Source organism: Cynocephalus volans, chromosome 18 (genome assembly GCF_027409185.1).
Source record: "Cynocephalus volans isolate mCynVol1 chromosome 18, mCynVol1.pri, whole genome shotgun sequence".
In the NCBI taxonomy this organism is placed as follows: domain Eukaryota; kingdom Metazoa; phylum Chordata; class Mammalia; order Dermoptera; family Cynocephalidae; genus Cynocephalus; species Cynocephalus volans.
Window position 1 is genome coordinate 17,908,633 of NC_084477.1, and position 19,517 is coordinate 17,928,149.

Consider the following 19,517-nt stretch of genomic DNA (forward strand, 5'->3'; position numbering starts at 1 on the left):
GTTCAGAGTCTGGAGAGGGTGCGCCCAGGGTAGCTCTCCCGCCTCTGGGAGAGAAAGGCCAGGGCCTGAGGACACAGACCAGAGCCCACACGAGACCCTGCAGGAGAAGAGGGTCCCAAAGTCGGTGTCATGACAATGATTTGCTGCCAGTTGCACCTGCTGGTCCATTGTGCAGGACACAGCTGCCCGCTGGCCTGTCCCAGCCACCACCTGCCTACCACTCCCTGCACTCCAGACCCAGGCCCAGCAAGTTCTTTTCCTGTCTCTGACATACGTGGCAAACCTCCCACTGACGCATCTGCCGTCTACAAGGTTTCACAGGCTCACTTTCCCCTAATCCACCCACCAGACTCTTGAGTCACATCTGTCTTTTCCGAATCTTTTCCTTCCCAGTTCAGTTTGGGAATTGTCCCCACTGTACCCAGGCTGGTGGGCAGTACAGAAGCCCTCGAGCAGTGGGCAGCTGGTGGCTGTCACTGTGCATGGTCCACCATGCCCATCCTGTGGCCGATGCTGCTGTGAATGGAAACGTAGCAGGGCTGACTTGCGAGGGGTCCTTGGTGCACTCAGGACACCACGTCCATGGTAAAGTTTGCTCTCAGCTCCTAATGACCAGCCCTCAAATGAACTTGGGAAAAGAGGCTTTTATAATCGGCGACTGTTACATTTGGATGACCTAGTCCAGTACACTTTAATTTAAAATAATGCTACATTTCCAAACAGCGTCATTTCTTTCTTAAAATGTTTGTTTTTACCAAACCTCCTATTTGAAAAAAACAATGACATAAATCTATGACACTGAACTTTCAAAGAATAAACACCACGAAGCCCACAGAAACCCAGGCCCTTCGATGCACACACACATGGTCTCTAGATCAGAGGACCCCCGGGGACGACAGTCCTTGGGCAGGTAAGGACATCCTGACGTAAGTGCCTGAGGACAGACACACAGTCCACCGCCCACAGGTGAACGCGGGGAGGGAAGGGTCTTTCCGGGTGGGTCTGTGGGCAGGTAATTGAGTGTCCTGGGACTTGGGCTGCAGGAGACTGTGGGTTCTGCGCGGACGTCAGGGCCAGGCTGCAGCCCTGCACCCACATCCTCCCAGGACAGACGCACGCAACGCCACCCTGTGAAATCAGAGCAGCCTCTTCTGGGAACACGGCCAAGAACGCACTTTAAGACCAAAGGACAAGACGTGCAGATTTATTTTAACCTCTTCAGTGATTTCAAGTTGAATGTCATTTTTCAGTGCTTCAAAGAAAAGAATTCCTAACATTCACCCTCTAGAAGGTCACAACGCTACACCATGAAAGAGCGGGTCAGGACAACGCCAGGATTTCAGGCAAATACATCCACTGCCATCACAAAGGCAGGTACACAGCACCCTTCACCTGCCACCGGAGAGCTGTGTGACAGGGAATTTTGTGAGAAACTGTCTCCTGAAGTAAGGAATCCTGCACAATTCACCATTAAGGATAAAAAACTAGAAAATTCAAAGAAGCGATAAAAAGTAACATAAAGGAAAATCTAAGAAAATATCAGGTGTTATAAGACAAATACTCTTCATTTATTTAAAATCACTTCTGCTATCAAAATAACTTAAAAAATGCCATGAAATGGTGTCAGATAAAGCACCACAGATCTTCATATACAAGGGCGTGTCAGAAAGTTCACGGAAAAACAGAATTAAAAGATCACATGAATCTTCCCGTGAACTTTCTGAGGTGCCCTCGTATGAATCTTCATTTGTCTCTCCTCCAAATGTTCAATAAAAATTCGTCCTGTTTCCCCTGCGTGTTAAGCGTCTGACCCTAATAAATCCAGCTGGGTGTGCGCGGTCCGACCAGTGTCCTTTTTCATCCTAAGTACAGAGGAAAACACCGAAGAGAACGTGCTGTCGGGATCGATGACAACTCAGGGCAGGGCAGGAGCCAGAGGGCCTCTCGACAGTGGCGGCGAGCTCCGCGCTTCAGAGACGGGCTCCAGGCCACCGCACATCATAAAACACAGTGTCTGACTGTCCCTTCTATGCATTGAGACATGGAGGATCGGCAGCTAAACCTGGCCACCGCACCGCAGCATAAAACCATGGACCTGGGGCATGAGCCAAACCTGTGTTCCTTCCCCCATGCCTGACAGCTCACTTCCCAGTGGTACCGCTGAGGCGACCTTGCTCACCCTGCAGCGCCCCCCCGCCCAGCGCCCTTGCAGGTGGTGGTGCCGGCCAAGCCCAGCCTCCCCAGCCTGTCCCCAGTGCTGACGGGACTGAGCTCTGACTCTGAGAACACATGTTCCTCTGTCTGCAGAACACTGACATCACAGGTGGCTGGTGTCACAAGGAACCAGGCCTTATCCTCTCACACACGTGCAACAACCTCTTCCTGATGGCCTCTAACGTCCAGACACAGACTGAGAGGTGCTGACCACGGGGAGCCAGTCGTTCTGGACGGGAGCCTTCGCCAGGAGCTGACCCTCAGGAACGGGCTGGGGTCCCGGGGCCTCAGGTGCCTGCACCTCAGCGTGTCCGCGAGGATGCAGGGGAGACCCCAGTCTCAGCTGCGTGTGGAGAGCGCCCACCCAGGTACGGGGGCAGAGTCTGGAGCAATGCTCGGTGGGAGAGAAACGGTGGCTGTCTCTGGAGGTAGCGTTATGTGTGAATACAATTTCCTTGTTTTTGCTTATCTGATTTTCTTAAACTTTCTACCATAAACATATTGCTTGTTTTTTAAAGCATGCTTCCCTACAGCTTCTCAAAGCCACTTATTTTGCCCACAATGATACTGTAGACCGCAGGGCCTCAGGCCTGGGTGACAGCAACCCTTTTGGACTTCACCTTCCCACAGCTGTCCCATGGTTCTACCCCAGATGACACACCTCACAGGGCACATGGTTCACAGGGGCACAGCAAGGGAGTCCTGACACCTGCTGCAACACAGATCATCTTTGAGGGCAGAGTGAAACAGGACAGTCACAAAGGACAAACTCTGTGTGATTCCAGTTACGTGAGTCCTGAGAACTGTCGAGCTCATGGAGACGGAAAGTACAACGGGGGCTGCCCGGGGCTGGGGTGGGGGAGGGGGAGTTGGTGTTTAACGGGGACAAAGTTTCAGTTCTGAAAGACGGTGGTGATGGTCACGACAACGTGAATGTACTTAATGCCACTGAACTGTCCGCTTAAAATGGTGAAAACGGTGGCCTTTATGAGCGTTGTACCAAATTTAAAAGCAAAGCACACGATGCCAGAATGCCCTGACTCCCCTGGAGGAGAAGAGGTGGAGGGAGCGGGTCTCTGATGTGGCAGCGATGCCGGGCACGCACCAGCAGCTCACCTCATCTGCCCTCCGCAGGTGGCACAAAGAAAAGCTGACCCGTCTCCGTCCGGCTCCGCGGCAGCTCGCACCCTGGCTGCAAGTCCTGTCACACAGCTGGCCACTCCCATGCCATGCATCCACATGTGAACGCATGCAACTGCTGTTGGGAGGAATCGACTGTCTGGTAATGCAGCCGACGGGGAGAGCAGGCGGGACGGGGAGGGACGGAACAGAGAAGTCACATGTCACTAAGACTCTCCTTCCTCCAGTCTGTCCCTGCCGCGTCTCTGCTGAGCCTCACCCCTTCCCACGGGTTTACCAGCCAACGCTAAAACGGCACCAAGGTCTCATGGAGGCAGAGAGAAAACCTGCCACGCTCACCCACGGATGGGAACGCCCAAACCTCACCGACAGCTGTCCCCAGACACGGGCCTCGATGTCCAACCCGCGGCCTCAGTCCTTTACAGTCCTTCTGCCGCATCAGCCTCCCTCCAGCCGGCTGGTCAGTCAGACACAGAGATCCAAGAGGGACACTTACGGGGACAAATGATTTTTCAATCCACAGGGCTTTTTCCACACCAAGGGGGAAAATGAGATGCGATTCGTCTCCATCAGGTGCGTTTCCAAAACACAAAAACCTCACTAATAAATACTCTGTTGGAAGAGAACACTCTGAAAACCAGAACTGGAAAAAGAATCCAGGGCTGCCAACCGGGAAACGTGAGCTAAAGCTTGGAGCACGGAATTCAAGGGCAAAGCCCTCCCTGTGGAGCCGGCATGTGCTTGAGGGGTGGACCCCGGAGACACGCTGGTACAGCATCTGAGAGATGACGAAATCGGTGCTCCTAATCTGGGAACAGAGATGGACGAGGCACCGGAAGACAGAGGGCAGAATCCAGGAACCCGAGAACCAGAAAGTATCCCCCCTTCACAGGGAGGAGTGAAGCCTACGCACCCGCTGACGGAGAACGGGCGGCAGGGCTGAGCCCAGCGCTCCCGGGCCACAGTCCTGGGCACACGCCCTGCTCCTGGTTACTAGGCTGTCGGCCTCGGCCCAGATCCGTGACTCCCAGCCACTCTGGTGCCAACTTTACCCAAACTCCAGATTCTCCCCAAGAGTAGGGTGGGATGAGTTAGAACCATAACCAGGGCTTTTGTGGCCGTGGCAGCCCCAGAAGCAGAGGCCTCCACATGGCTGCACATGAGACAACCTTCTGCGGCACAGAGAAAGAACGGTACATTTTTAATCATTCTCCTCGTTATAATAGCTTATTTTAAATACAGGTTGAGTATCCCTTATCTGAAATTCTTGGGACCACAGTGTTTCAGATGTTGGATTGGGATTTTGGAAATTTGCACTATATGTCCTGGTTCAGCATGCCTCATCTGAAAATCCGAAATCCAAAATGCTCCAGGGAACACTGCCTTTGAGAGTCATGCTGGTGCTCAGAGAGCTTTGGATTTTGGAGCATTCTGGATTTTGGATTTTTGGATCAGGGATGCTCAGCCTGTGTGCTTTAGAATGTATCAACAGATTCCGGGCCGAGCCCGTGGCACACTTGGTAGAGTGCTGCGCTGGGAGCGCGGCGACGCTCCCACCGCGGGTTCGGATCCTATATAGGACTGACCGGTGCACTCACTGGCTGAGTGCCGGTCATGAAAAAAACGACCAAAAAAAAAAAAAAAAAGAATGTATCAACAGATTCCTACGGCAATATGTGTATAACTTACAAGTGAGTATCTTAATATGTATGTTGGACAAAGGGACTTAAGAATACTTTTGTTGATAGAATGTGGTCAAAAAGCTGGAGGCTGTGGCCTGGGACATCACTGCTGCCTTAGATCTGGCTCCGTCATCTGTCAGTGTGCCTGTGGCCACAAAAATATTCAGCTTCAAACCACTTCCTCCCTCTCAGCTGCACACAGCTGCTGTGCGTCCAGCACACAGAACACAGGAAATCACCGAACTTCTCCAACACCCCCCCCCGCCCATGCTGGAAATTGTGGCAGCTGGTGGTTCCTTGCAGACCATAAAATTCTAGGCATATCCATCATGCTCAGGGAACTTATATTTTTAAAAACAAAATGATTTCTAATGGAAAAAAAAACCATGTATATGCTGGTTTCATAAGAAAAATGGTTTCAACAACAACAAAAAAGAGAAAGTGCTTTTGTAGAGTATGCACAAAGCAAATGTACTTCACAGGGCCTGGTTTTCCAAGGCCTTGCAGTTTCAAATATTGACCTTACAAAAGCAGGAAATTTTCCCCAGGCTATTGAGTCTTTGCTGTAAGATAAGAATTGTAACACAGCAAGGTTGCTGGCTCACAGACAGACAGGTTACTGATTGATATGTAAAGACACTGGGAAATTGCTGTAAGAAGAGAATGTTTGCTAAAATCAAGCTTTTGTTAGTGGATCGACTTAATTGCATGTTACCAGCTTCTATTGTTAAAACTTGTTAAAACTTTTACCCCACCTATGTCTCTTCCTGTAACTTCCTGGGCTGGAAAATAAATGCAGGAAGAGAACCCCAATTCATGGTTAATTTCCCAAATGGAAGGAATGCCTTGCTCTTGAGGGTTCCGGGAGATTAACCCCTTTTCGGGTCTTCTCACTGCTCAGATGAGATGGGCTTTGAGTAATCTTTCGTGGCTCCATCACCCAGGGGAAAAGGGGTGACGAATCCATGGGAGGCAAAGCAACACCCTTTGGCAGAATAAAAGGACACAGGGCACTCATCAAAAATTATTAATAATAACTCAAAAAGAAACAAACCAGTACATTCCTATCTCTTTGAGGATAAGAAAACCAACTACATACAATCACTAAGAATTTAAAATCAGAGAGAACGCACACACTAAACTGATTTTACGTAACATGTGACGTCACGGTCACATCCTGAGTCCAGCAGATGGCTTCTCCTGCCCTCTCTCTGGACACTTGCAATCCATCACAACACTTGCTTTTCTACTAGAAGACAATCCACGGGAAGTCTCGTCAATCCACGCAGTAGAAGTGCATCCTAGTTTCCTGTGACAAACTACAGGGATGCTTATCAGCTACCGATTCTACACTGACGGCCCCCGCTGCATGGGAACTGCTTATGTTACATACAGAGGAACATGGCTTTGCGATGACTCCTCCTGTCTGTGTCCACTGCACACACACACACCCTGTCAGAATCCATGGAGAAGGTGGCAGCACACCCATGTCCAGGGTCACTGGAGCAATGAGTGGGAGGAGACAGATGAAGGAAGGGCCTGTGTGCCTGGCTGATGCTGTCCAGCCATGGCAAGAAACATGAACGTGCACATTTCCTCACCCCGATGCAGGCATTTCACATGGGGACTTCTGGTTTACCACCCAGCAAGTGAGGAGCTTGGAAGCCATCACTTGGTCCCAACAAGCAAAAAGCTGGACAAAACGAAACCTCAACAACTGTTCCTAGAAATCCATTGAGGTCCATCGGAGAAGTGCCATGAGCTGCTGCCCCACATTGGACAGTGGCCCAGAAGTACTCACTGGTGAGTTCCAACAAACATTCAAGACAGGGATTACACCAGTTCTCTATAATCTCTTCCAGAAGACAGAAGCAGACAGAACACTTCCCAACTCATTCTATGAGGCCAGCGTCACCCTAATACCAAAACTGGACAAAAACATTACAAGAAAAGAAAGCTACAGATTATCTTCTCTCATGAACATATGCAAAAATCTTCAACAAAATATTAGCAAATCAAATACAACCATGTATAAAAAGAATGATACACCATGACCAAACAGAAGTTATCCCCGTTATGCAAGGTTGGTTCAAGAAATAAAAACCAATTAATGTAATCTATCATATCAATAAGCTGAAAAAGAAAAATCACACGATCATATCAGTCGATGCAGAAAAAGCATTTGACAAAATCCAACAGCCGTTCATGACAAAAACTCTCAGCAAATTAGGACTATTTGGGAAGAACTTTCTCAACTTGATAATGAACATCTACAAAAACCCTACAGCTGATGGTGAAAGACTCAAAGTTTTCCCACGAAGATCAGGAACAAGGGAAGGATGTCCCCTCTTACCAAACTCCTCTTCAACATCATGCTGGAAGTCCTAGCTCTTGCAATAAAATAAGAAAAAGAAATAAAAGGTACACAGACTGGGAAGGAAGAAATAAAACTGTCTTTGTTTGTAGACGACATGATTGTCTATGCAGAAAACCTGACAGAATCAACATAAAAATTCCTGGAACTAATAAATAATGATAGCAAGGTTATAGGACATGAGGTCAATATACAAAGACTCAATCACTTTCCTATAAACCAGCAATGGACAAGTGGAATTTGAAGTTAAAAACACTAGGATGCCCCAAAATGAAATATTTAGGTATAAATCTAACAAAATATGTATAAGATCTCTATGAGAAAAACTACAAAACTCTGATAAAAGATATCAAAGAAGGTCTCAAGAGATGAAGAGTCAGTCCACGTTCATGGATAGGAAGACTCAATTTTGTCAACATGTCAGTTCTTCCCAACTTGAGCTGGTTCAATGCAATCCAAATCGAAATCTCAGGAAGTTATTTAGTGGATATCGACAAACTGACTCTAAAGTGCACATGAAGCAGCAAAAGTTACGGGACAGTCCAAACTATCTTGAAGAAAAACAGTCTGTAGACTGGCGCTGCCTGACTTCCAGACTTAATGTTAAGCCATGGTAATCAAGACAGTGTGGCAATGGCGAAAGAACAGACAAATGAATCTTTGGAACAGAATGGAGAGCCCGGTAATACTAGCAGACCCACTTAAATACAGTCGGTTTATCTTTGATGTAGGAGCAAAGACTAAACAATGCAGAAAAGGTACTCCTCAACAAATGCTGGAACAACTGGCCGTCCACATGCAAAACAATGAACCTAGACACAGACCTTATGCCCTTCACAAAAATTAACTCACCGTGGATCACAGGCCTAAATGTAAAACACAAAACTATAAACTCATAGAAGATAACAGGAGAAAACCTTGGTGGCCTTGGGTATGGTGATGACGTTTTAGAGACAATACCAAAGGCGCGATCCCTGAAAGAAAGAATTGGTAAGCTGGACTTTAATAAAATATAAAACTTCTGCTCTTGGGAAGACACTGTTAAGAAAATGAGAAGATAAACCACAGACTGGGAAGAAATGTTTGCAGAAGGCATATCTGATAAAGGACTGTTATCCTGAATATATAAAAATCTGATTAAAAAATGGGCAAAAGACCTGAACAGCCCACCAAAGAAAACATACGGATAGCAAATATGAAAAGATGGTTAACGTCATATGTCATCAGGGTAGCGAAAATTAAAACAGCATTGAGATACCACTGCACACCTACTAGAATGGCCAAAATCAAGGACACAGACAACACCAAATGCTGACAAGGATCTGGAGCAACAGGAACTTTCTTTTTTTTTTTTTTGTCTTTTTCGTGACCGGTACTCAGCCAGTGAGTGCACTGGTCATTCCTATATAGGATCCGAACCCACAGCGGGAGCGTCGCTGCACTCCCAGCGCCACACTCTCCCGAGTGCGCCACGGGCTCGGCCCGCAACAGGAACTTTCATTCACTGCTGGTGGGAACGTAAAATGGTGCAGCCGCTCTGGAAGACTATTTAGAAAGTTTCCTATAGGACTAAACATGTTCTTACCATAAGATCCAGCTATCAGCCTCTCAGAGTTTATGCAAATGAGCTGAAAACTTATGTCCACACAAAAATCTGTAGTGGATATTTGCAACAGCTTTATTCATAGTTGCCAAACTTGGAAGCAACCAAGATGTCCTTTAGCAGGTGAGTGAATAAACTAACTGTGGTACGTCTAGACAATGGAATATTATTTAGTTGGAAAAATAAATGAGCTATCAAGCCATGGAAAGACACGGAGGAAACTTAAATGCATGTTACTAAGTGAAAGGAGCCAGTCTGCAAAGGCTGCACAGGGCAGGATTCCATCCATAGGACATTCTGGGAAAGACAAACTATGAAGACGGTGAAAACATCAGGGGTTACCAGGGGTTGGGAGGAGGGAGGGATGAACAGGAGGAGCACAGGGGATTTGGGGGGCAGTGGAACTACTCTGTGTGATTCTGAGATGGTGGACGCGTGTCCTTACACATGTGTCCAAACCCACAGAACGTCCAGCACCGAGAGTGAATCCTAATGTAGCCTGTGACTATGGGTGACAATGACGTGTCAGTGCAGGTTCAAATGGGCCTCCGGTGGGGGACGTTGTTACGGGGAGGCTGTGAGTGTGGGGGCAGCAGGTGTATAGGAACTCTCTGGACCTCCCTCCCAGTTTTGCTGTAAACCCAACACTGCTCTAAAGAAATAAGATCTATTAAAATATTTTGCTAAACTAATACGTACCATCCTGTACTTTCTATTTTATTCTATTTCCTCTTTCCACACATTTTGGTCACCTCCCACTAAACTCCATCTTACCACCCACTAGCGGGCTGACGGGGTCGAGAAGCAGTGCTCTCGGGCCTGTCCCCAGCTGGACTACGAAGCCCACACTCCCCACCACAGGCCATGGCTCCCCGCGCCAGCTTGGGTCCATTCACCGCTACGTGGGCAGAGCAGGACGGTGTCCTGGTGTCCTGGCCCCCGGCCCGGGGCAGTACCTGGAGGGAGGGTCTCCACGCTCTGCGCCCTCTCTTCTCCATCGCTGTGATGAAGGTCTTTCTTTTTAACGGGATCAATTTCATTCCAGTCCTCCTGGGAAACAAAGACAGCACGTGAGTTGACTAGTTCTTTGAGCACAGTGTCATTCATCAGTTCCATTCACAGAGTCTCCTGAAGCCAGGTGGCCCTGGGGGCACAGGGATGAGCAGGAGACCACGCTGTCCTGTAGGAGCCCCACCCAGAACTTGACAGATGGTCGAGCCACAAGGGGACAAAAGCATGGGCGAGACCTGTCCCCTCCCCTCACTTCGTCCCTGTGCTGCATCTCTGCAGGCAGGAAATACTCTGAAAGCTCCATGGCCTTGAGGTCTGTGAGGGTGGGGAAGTGGGTGAGGGAAAGTGCACTCGATAGAATCACTCCCAGTGGTCAGAGTAAAGCCACTAAAATGAAGGCAGGCAGCTCTCCGGACACCTGGGGTGGCTTAACGCACCCTCGGGCCAGATGCTCCCTAGAGGCCCATTTCAGCTCCCTTCCGAGGGTGTTAAACGATTTGACCAACACAAGAGGGTGGCAGGTACCACTAAGCTTTCTCTAGGGTTTTTTTTTTTTTTTTTTAAAAGATGACCGGTAAGGGGATCTTAATCCTTGACTTGGTGTTGTCAGCACGACGCTCTCCCAAGTGAGCCACGGGCCGGCCCTCTAGGGCTTATTCTAACAGCACTGCCCATGGAGCAGAGCTGCAAATCGCGGACTTAATGCGAAACCAGAATGAGACGCAAGCTATGGCAGAATTTATTCAACTTATCTCAATTTATCGACATTAAGTCAAACTAAATAACAACTCTACGACCACAGAGATACATATATTTTTCAACCACTTGGAATCTGGTTTCCGTGAATAAAATAAGAAAGGTTTCTGTATAGAACCCAAATCAGAAATATCCCATGGCTAGCAATCTTCCCACCAGACTTTGGTGAACCAAGCATTGTCAACTGGCCGTCCTACTGAGCAGATGCTGCTGGGATCGCATGTGGCAGTGATCCCTCCCTCGGCGGCGGCGGTGGGGGGCCGTGGGGCTCCCCACCAGCTTTCCATGGGCTTATTGAACCAGCACTCCCCTGGGCCAGCACAGCCTGTGCACTGCGCAAATGCTGACCATGGGAGACAATGTGGCTCTTGAAAATGTAAAGTGACATCTGCAAGAAGGGTAATCCTCAGGGCCTGGGCCAAACCACACATTTTTTCCAAATGTATCTTGCTCTGCTAAGAATCTGCATTTTTACTCAAGAACTACAGTAATTAGACAGAAACCATGCCTACGCCCCTCCCTCTCTCAGCCGGCCTTTCCTTCCGCTACTTCTGCAGTGAAGTGACACGGCTGCCTTCGTTGCATCTGGGCTGCAGTGGAAGTGGCAGGCGGGGCATGCCGCAGGCGGGCTGGTGACAGAGACCATTCTGCGCCTGGGGGGTCCTAGCCCCACCCACCCAATGTTAGTCCTTTAAGTGTGCCAAGTGCTTCTGACAGTCCTAGCGCATATGGTTCCAAATGTATTAAAACACATCCACATCCCAATTTAAATGTGTTGCTGCAAAAAAATTTTGAGAAGGTATTTATAATTTGGCTTTTGAGATTAACTGGCTATAAATAAACTTTCCACTTATTACTGGCAATGATTTCATGGCAACCTTGGCGTATGTGAGGCTCTAACCTACTGACTGTCTTTACGGTACACGCAAGAGTGTGGCCACTAAACCAGCAAGAGATGAAGTCACCAGAGTCACTCCGTGCAGACTTTTAATTAAGCCTTTGTTTTTACTTCGTAGCTTGCTTGTAGCATTTTGTGGGTAATAATTTCCCACCACAGGCATTTGGCCTCCTACATTCACTGGTTAGTGGATCAAACCATTTAACCTTGTCCTTGAGCAAACGTTTGCAGTGGGGCCCACAACTCAGCCTCATATTCTGCGTGTAAGAATCAAGGCCACTACTATCCCCATTTTACAGACGAGGACTCTGAGGCCCTGTAAGTTTAGGTAACACAGGTGCGTGACAAGACTGGATCTGAAACCCAGGGCGTTTAGTGCTGGAGTCCAATGTCTCAACCGCGTCCTTGTACTGCCTCTAGATGAGACAGCTCCCCCTGCCCCAGGAGACAGCCAAAGTTAACATAAAACGACACACTGACCATTCATCTCAGAATATGCTTGGTCACTAGTGTCAATTCCTGCAGACGGTTGACTAAATTCACCAGCTGAGACGGTGTCCGGGCACGACCCACGGCCAGGCTACAGCTCCCCCTAAGACACCTGTCCAGCCCGCCCCCTGGTCTGGGATTAAGAAAGCCAGTCCCCAGAGACACAGTGGCAAGCACGTGCTGGACACAGACAGGCACAGCGCGGTCCCTGCAGGGAGGCCATGCCCGAGACCTGGGGGAGGCAAGGAGAGTGATGGCAGCGGGGTGGCTGTTCCCAGGGGAGCCAGCGACAGGGTGGGCAGGAGATGGGAAGCCACAAAGTGGCGAGTTGGCCTGAGACTCATGTTCTGGAATCATCACCTGGGCTGCAGGGCAGGAGCAGGTGCAGGGACAGAAGAGGCCAGGAGGCCGCGGTGGTGGCAACAAGGAGCACCAAGCTGGCCCAGGGCCAGGTCCCGGGGAGGAGGGGACTGGCGCGGCGGTGAGGGCCGGCGCAGGATGCAGGGAGGAGAGGCTCGAGGTGCGCACCTGCCCCCGGCCCTGCACTCCACAGGCGGGGGGACAGTCGCCACGGAGACAGGTAAGAGAGCTGGAGAGCGTGCGGTGGAAATACTGAGGCCACTGCGGGACCCCAAGAGGCAGTGCCCGGAACGCAGACGGAGACACACGTCTGGAGCTCAGGGCTGTGCGGGGTGGGTACGTTCCTGGCGAGCCCGGGAGAGGCTGCCCAGGGAGGGCATGAGCAGAGCGGGAACCAGGAGCAGGAGAGGCCAACACGAGGGATGCGTAGGGTGACAGGGAGCCAGGCCTCAGGTTGTGGCCGTGGCTGTGATGCCTATGGTGGGACACTGGATCAGCAGCCCACGTCTCCGACATCAGGAGGCTGGGCTGACATCTCCAGGGCCGCTTGGCAGCCTTCCCAGCAGCAGACACGTTCCATGGGCACCTGGTCACCTCTATGCTTACGACCTATTTCACACGTCTTGCTACCCAAGAGGGCCCAGGTCCTTTGTGGACAAGCGAGCTGCACCCCATCCTTTCGTGTCCCTCTAGCGCTTAGAACACGGCTGGAAAAACCCTCGCCCTACCCGCTCGGACTGACATCACCGCTTCATCCGCTGTGCAGGGGAAGCCTGGCCTTCCAACCACCCCCTGCACTTCCATCGTGACAAGGCTGGTCTGCACCCTTGGTGGCTCCATTTAAAAATGGAAACACGCTGGATGCAGATATCTGAAGGGCCCCATGCCACCCGGCATCCGCTGGCACCAGGCTCTGCCACCAACCCATCTGCATGTTTCTCCCTCTTAATTGGAAAATGACATCGTGACAGGCAGGTCCTCGTTCTGGTGACAAGCATAAACTGCTGAGAACAGAGGAGAGCACAGATGTGGTCTACGCTGGGTCAGACGTCACACAGGACACGGCCTGCTCTGCGTTCCAGGATGCAGACCCGTCTTCCCATGCGTCCCGCAGCAGAGGGACGCTGACGCTGGATGCAGAATGACCAGCCCACAGCCAGACGGTGCTTCAGGGAATCGGGAGGCTCAGTGGTTCCAACCAAAACCTGAATCCTGGCAGGGAAACGCACACGAGGTCTCGGGTCCCTGCCGACCCATCCATGAAGCACCGAGGGGCAGAGGCCACTGCCCCGCCCCGTGGACCAGGGTGCCGGGGGCTGAGCGTGCCCCCTCCTCATAAACGGCATCTGGGCCAGATAACGAGACTCCTAACTCCCCTTCTCCTTCGTACTAACTTAACCAAACCGGCAGTTGTTGCTATTACATGTTCGACTTTGGCTCGTTTTCACAGATGAAAAGCTCAAAATCTCCACCTGGCCATGTGGTTCTTACAGACACACCCAGCGGAAGCAGCCTGCACCCGAAGCTCCCCTGGAATTGACCCGGACCACTGGTGAGACCGGAGGGAAACCCACGACCTGCCGTGACTAGAGAGCACGGCAGCCAAAACTCGTGCTATTGCTCCGTGGATGAGATAGCGACGGCCTTTTAATACACTGACATTGTCTTCAGAGACAGCACCTCTAGCCGGTCACAGTGGAGAACAGTTATGAAAATTAAGTGCGAGCACAGGCTCAGGTATCAAAAGAGCATCCCCCACTGCAGCCCCGATGTGGTCTCTGCTCCAGACGAGAGCGGTAACTAAGAAGTGGTCCTGGCTGTGGCCAGAGGTGTGGTGTTGGTCACTCTAGAGGGAGGGACTGTGCTCAGAGGCCGCGGCCACGCGGGCAGGGGCACCGCGCAGGAGGCACCAAGACAGAGGAGAGGCACCAATGGTTCAGGGCTCTGTTCAGTCCAAGCCTTGCCCTGGCAGGTGGGGAGAGAGATGGAAGAACCACACGACTCACTGTGGTATCTTTGCTGCAGAAGAAACGACCTCAAAACTCAGTGGCTTAGAACAATACACACTGATTATGTCACACGGCTCGGAGGTCTGGAGTCTGGGTGGTCTCAGCCACAGTCTCCAGGGAGGCGGCGTCATTGGAAGGTTTCCCTGGGGCCCTGGTGCCTCACCACAGACCTGGCAGAGACTGCTTGAGTGTCCTCCCCGTGTGGCGGCTGGGTCACCCCACAGTGAGTGATCAGAGGGAGAACGATCCAGAAAGAGGCCACCACGCCCATGACGACCAAGTCTCAGGGTCGCACACTGTCACTCTGCACAGTCCACTCACTAGAGGTGAGTCAGTGTCGAGCCCACACTCACGGGGAGGGATTAGACCCACCCTGGGAATGAATGAGGATTGTCACAGAACTGGTGACTATTGAGGATATTCTAACACCACGATGCTCATCAATGCCGTAAGACCTGCTGGCGGCAGCAACGAAGGTCGGCAGAACATGGCTGTGCCCAGACGAGTCTTCATGGGTGGGGCTGGGGGTGATGGGGGACCGAGAGTCGAGTGCCCTGAAAACGCTGTTTCATCTCACACGACCACGTCCACCAGAGAGACTCTCACCACCTAGGGCCACTCACAGCATTTCTGTTATGAAACACCAGCAAAATAAACGTGCTCACACACACAAACCTAGACAATAACAGAATAAATGTTACGTATATCGCTAACTCATCCAAGGCGGCCTCATATAATTTAAATGGCTAACACCATATTTGTTAACAGAGATATAAAAATATTACCATGGAAGAAGAAAAAAAAAATAGGCTTTTTAAAAAATGTCCCCTTGCTGAAATACATTTTGTCACTGTTAAATTATTTCAACTGACGAGAACATATGCTCAGAGGCAGATTAAATGACCAAAAACGCCGTCTGAATGCCTACTTGATTCTTTCCTCACTGATGGTCTACTTTACACTGTTATTTAACGACTGTTCGGTAATCACCACCACGGCCAATGTGTACAGCAACACCAAGTTCTGAAAAAAAGCCAGGTTGCCAGATATGCTAAAAAGATGGGATGATTTGTATTCTGCAGCCTGTGCACCTGCCAAACCAACAAACCACGAGTGTCAATTAACCACAGTACTGTTGACTCAAAAGCAAGTTTCTAAGAGTGGATTTAGTTTCCTGCTAAAGACCCAGACCTCCCATAATCAAGCATTTTCACTATAAAGTGACCCATGGAAGAACCAGAGGTATTTGTATCGTCTCCAACTCTTCCGGGTGGGGGTTCCACCAGGGCAGCGCGGAGGAAAAACCTGGAGGTCTCTCTCCCACGAGAGGATGAGCACCCTGCTGGCGTGCCGTGTCACTATGTAAACTTTTACTTTCTAAATAGGGTCTGTGACCCATGAACAGACAGACAAATGTAATTTAAACTCACTGGGAAAGGGTCCTGAAAAAAGGCCACCAGAGTGCCCAGAGAGGCCCCTTTAGCTAGGCCGGTCAGGTCACCCCGAACCACAGCAAAACTTCCCTTAAAACCAGAAGCCCGTGCTCAGCAAACACTGACACCCAAGCATTTATAAAAGATTGGTTTTTGCTTGTAAAGAGAAGTGCCCATTGGAAGCAAGAGCTCGGTTTATAGGAAGAGTAGTCAGCATGGGACGAGGCAGGGGACCTGGTACATCTTAGAGACCAGACGCATGGCTCACTCGGTCCCTCGTTTTGTGCCAAAGGCCACAGGGCAGCCGTGGGCCCTCCTAGTGCCGTCACTGAGGGGGACACAGCTGGAAGCGTGAGAGCAGCCCTGGTGAACTTCCAACAACACCCCCAACAGCCGCAATCAAAAGCCACGGAGGGTTTCAGAATCAGGATCTGCAAAGAACAGAGGGAGCCGGACAGAAGGACTGGGTTCCCTGCACTCCCACTGCCCGGTCCTGCCCCGTCCCGGGGGCTCTAGAGGCCCCCGGGCAGCTCACACGCCCAGCCAGACTCCAACTTCACCCGTGCTGCTGAAAGGGGAGGGGGCACGTTTCTGCGCTGGGGTCAAGGTCACGCAGTGTTTCACACATACCCACCTGCTCCCAAATGAAAAACATACTATGGCAGAGGTCACCGCTTCATGACCTTTGCTGTGCAGCCTCACAGAAAGCCGGCTGGTGGAAAGTGACACAGGGCCGCTGGACACCCGTAGGGAAGTCACAGACCACATGCCATCCGTCCTCTACTGCTGAACTTTCCAAGGCGCAGACGGCCGCGGGTGCCGTCCCGCACACTCACCCCCCACACACGCGGCCAGGCAGTTGCCTTAATCCAGCCAAAGTCTGTCCTCTTGAATCCCGGAGCCACATACAGATGGAAGGACAGGCAGTGCCCAGCCACTGAACCTGGAACCTCCCAGCACCTCTAGCACCGGAACGCTCAGGCACGGCCGTCGGTCCTGGCCTCCTCTACTGCCTGGTGCAGCTCAGGCTGCCTGTCTGCACCTCGGTGTCCCAAAATGTGACACAGAAATTTCAAAACCACTCGGTCCCACCTTCTGAAATGATGTAACTGACAGGGCTCCGTTGACCTGTAAGGCACGGTACAAGCTAGACATTAAGTCCCATCGCTGAGAGCATCGAACCTGCCTGCTTCCAACTTGAGGACCCGGCTTTATTCCTCTTGCAGTTACTACGCAGGTCACTTAACCTCCCCATAACTAGTTCATCCACTGACTTGTTAAAAGTGTGTGCATATCTTACTTCTGCAGTCTTTTTCCCCCAAACCCATAACCCCAGTCTAACTGGAACAAAAATACATCAGACAGGCCCTCAAATAGAGATATTCCACAAAATCTCTGACAGGACTCCACAAAACTGCCAAGGTCATCAAAAAACAAAAACTCAACAACAAAACAGAACAAGGAAAGTCTAAGAAACGGTCACGGCCAAGAGGAGCCTAAAGAGACACACGGACTGGACGGAGCATGATGACCAGATGGCATGTTGGGCAGAAAAAGGGAATTAGGGAAAAAATCTGAACACAGTAGGAACTTCAGTTAATAATCACATGTCAATCAATATTACAGCAAATGCATTATACGAACGGACGATGTTAATAACAGGAAAATGAGTGTTTTGGAACTCTGCACCACATTCCCAATTTTTCTGCAAATCTTAAGTTGTTCTACAAAGAATAAAGTTAGAAAAAGTAAAAAATGTTTGCAAAGATCTTATTTACACAAAGGGAAAGCCACCACATTAAACACTCCTGGCCAACATCTGTCAACTCGGTATTTCCAGGGTACCTGTCTATATTTAGCGGCAATTTTAAGCCCTGTCCATTCCCTGTCCCTTCAAGGGAACTAAGGTGTAAATTTCCTGAGGACACTGACCTGAACGCTTGGCTCTGGGAGACTCTGGGGCGAGGCCTGGGAGAAGCTGTTTCACGCCACGGTCTTCTTTTCGAGAGCCGCCAGCCCAGCCTGCACTCTCACGCTCTCTGCAGTGACCTAGGCAGAAGGCAGCTGACAGCGGGGAGAAGAGGCCAGCGACTGACAGGCAGCTTTCCCTTACTCCTGGCTCCAAGTAAGAGTTGGGGACGCACGGGGGCTCTCGGCTCCTGGTGATGACTCCCCACCCCACGCAAGAGCAGCAGCCCTTGAGGGACGATACATGACAGAGCCCGTGACACCCTGAGCACCTGCCACTTCCTCCCTCGACATTTCCTCGGATTCCACCTCTCTCTCCCTGTGCACAGACGAGGGCCTCCCCTGTAGGGGTGTCAGACAAAACCCTTTCTCAACTGCAGCTCCAGATCTTGCTGTGGGTTTCTTAGCTTTAATGGAAGCAGATTCTCTGACTATAGGGAAATGATGGATTTCAGGAAACTTGACTAGAAAATGTCTTTTTACAAAAAAAAGAGAGGTATTTAAAAAAAATTTCCCTGAGTTACATAAAAATCAATTGTATTTTAAAATAAAGAAATAACAATTCCCAACAGACAAGAGAAGTGGCAGGAGACAGGTGAGGCCAGCAGGTGCTGAGCCAAGCCACCTCTGCAGTGGAGCAGTGACAGGGAGGGAGGTAGGTGGGTGGCATCTGTCAGCCAACTACCTCTGCAGCCTTGCCACAGCATAATTTGCTGCCCCCAGATCCCCAGTAAATGTCACAGCCATGCTGCCTCCCCAGCCCCACCCCAATCACCTGTGGGGTCCCCTCCACACCTGGCAGTGCTGGCTTCGGTGTTAACATGCTGGCAATCCTCCCCTCTGCTTGCATGTTATTCAGGTCTCATAGAGCCAGGGTGCAATGCCACCTCATCACCTGTAGGTGCCACCACCTTACACTGTCCACTTTGATCAAGTCCCTCCCACCAAGGATCCAATGTGGCCAGTTTTGGAGCCACCGAGTCAGAACTGACTATAGAACTTGAGTCTGTTTGGAACAGCATTTCAGGAGAAAAATGTTTCAGAATGACATGCTCAGAGCCGCAAGGGGCCAGTGGTTAGAAACTGAATGGCAAATTTGTCATTACACTTCTTCCCCCATCTTACCACAAGTCATTACAGAGTTGGAAGCTCAGGGGAGCACCGCCCAGGTACAGCCAACCCGAGTGGGGGCGGGAGAGACTCTCACCCGCTAACACCCACCCCGCCGAGCACTGGCCAGCCCAGGATGCCGCCTTTCTCTCCTCATCACTCCCCACCAAGGCGGCTACAGCAACTCTCCTGAACCCGGAGTTCCCCTCACAACAAATTACCCCTTCTCGTCAAAGGGAGGGATCTGAGTTCAAGTACAGCCAGACTTCAGTTCTGTTGTCTTTGGGGACCATTAGAACCAGACGCAGATGCTGGAAAAAGGGAAGAAAGCAGACAAGTCAGAGCAGACAGGAGGTTTTCCCAAAGCTGCCCAGGGGAAGAAGAGGGTGCAGAGGCCACACATCCCAGCATGGGGACAGGCAGAAGGGCATGAGGACACCTGAGTGAAGGCTGAGGACAAAGGCATCTGA

At 50.6% G+C, this 19,517-nt stretch overlaps 1 protein-coding gene across 1 annotated transcript in view; it reads right to left on the reverse strand.

Moving 5' to 3' along the window:
* The window catches only part of GALNT2 (polypeptide N-acetylgalactosaminyltransferase 2), a 148,153-nt gene that overhangs the window by 61,613 nt on the left and 67,023 nt on the right, over positions 1–19,517 (reverse strand). The window contains exon 2 of the mRNA XM_063082798.1: positions 9,970–10,063. Within this exon, the coding sequence (XP_062938868.1) occupies positions 9,970–10,063 (94 nt within the window). The remainder of the gene's footprint in view (positions 1–9,969; positions 10,064–19,517) is intronic.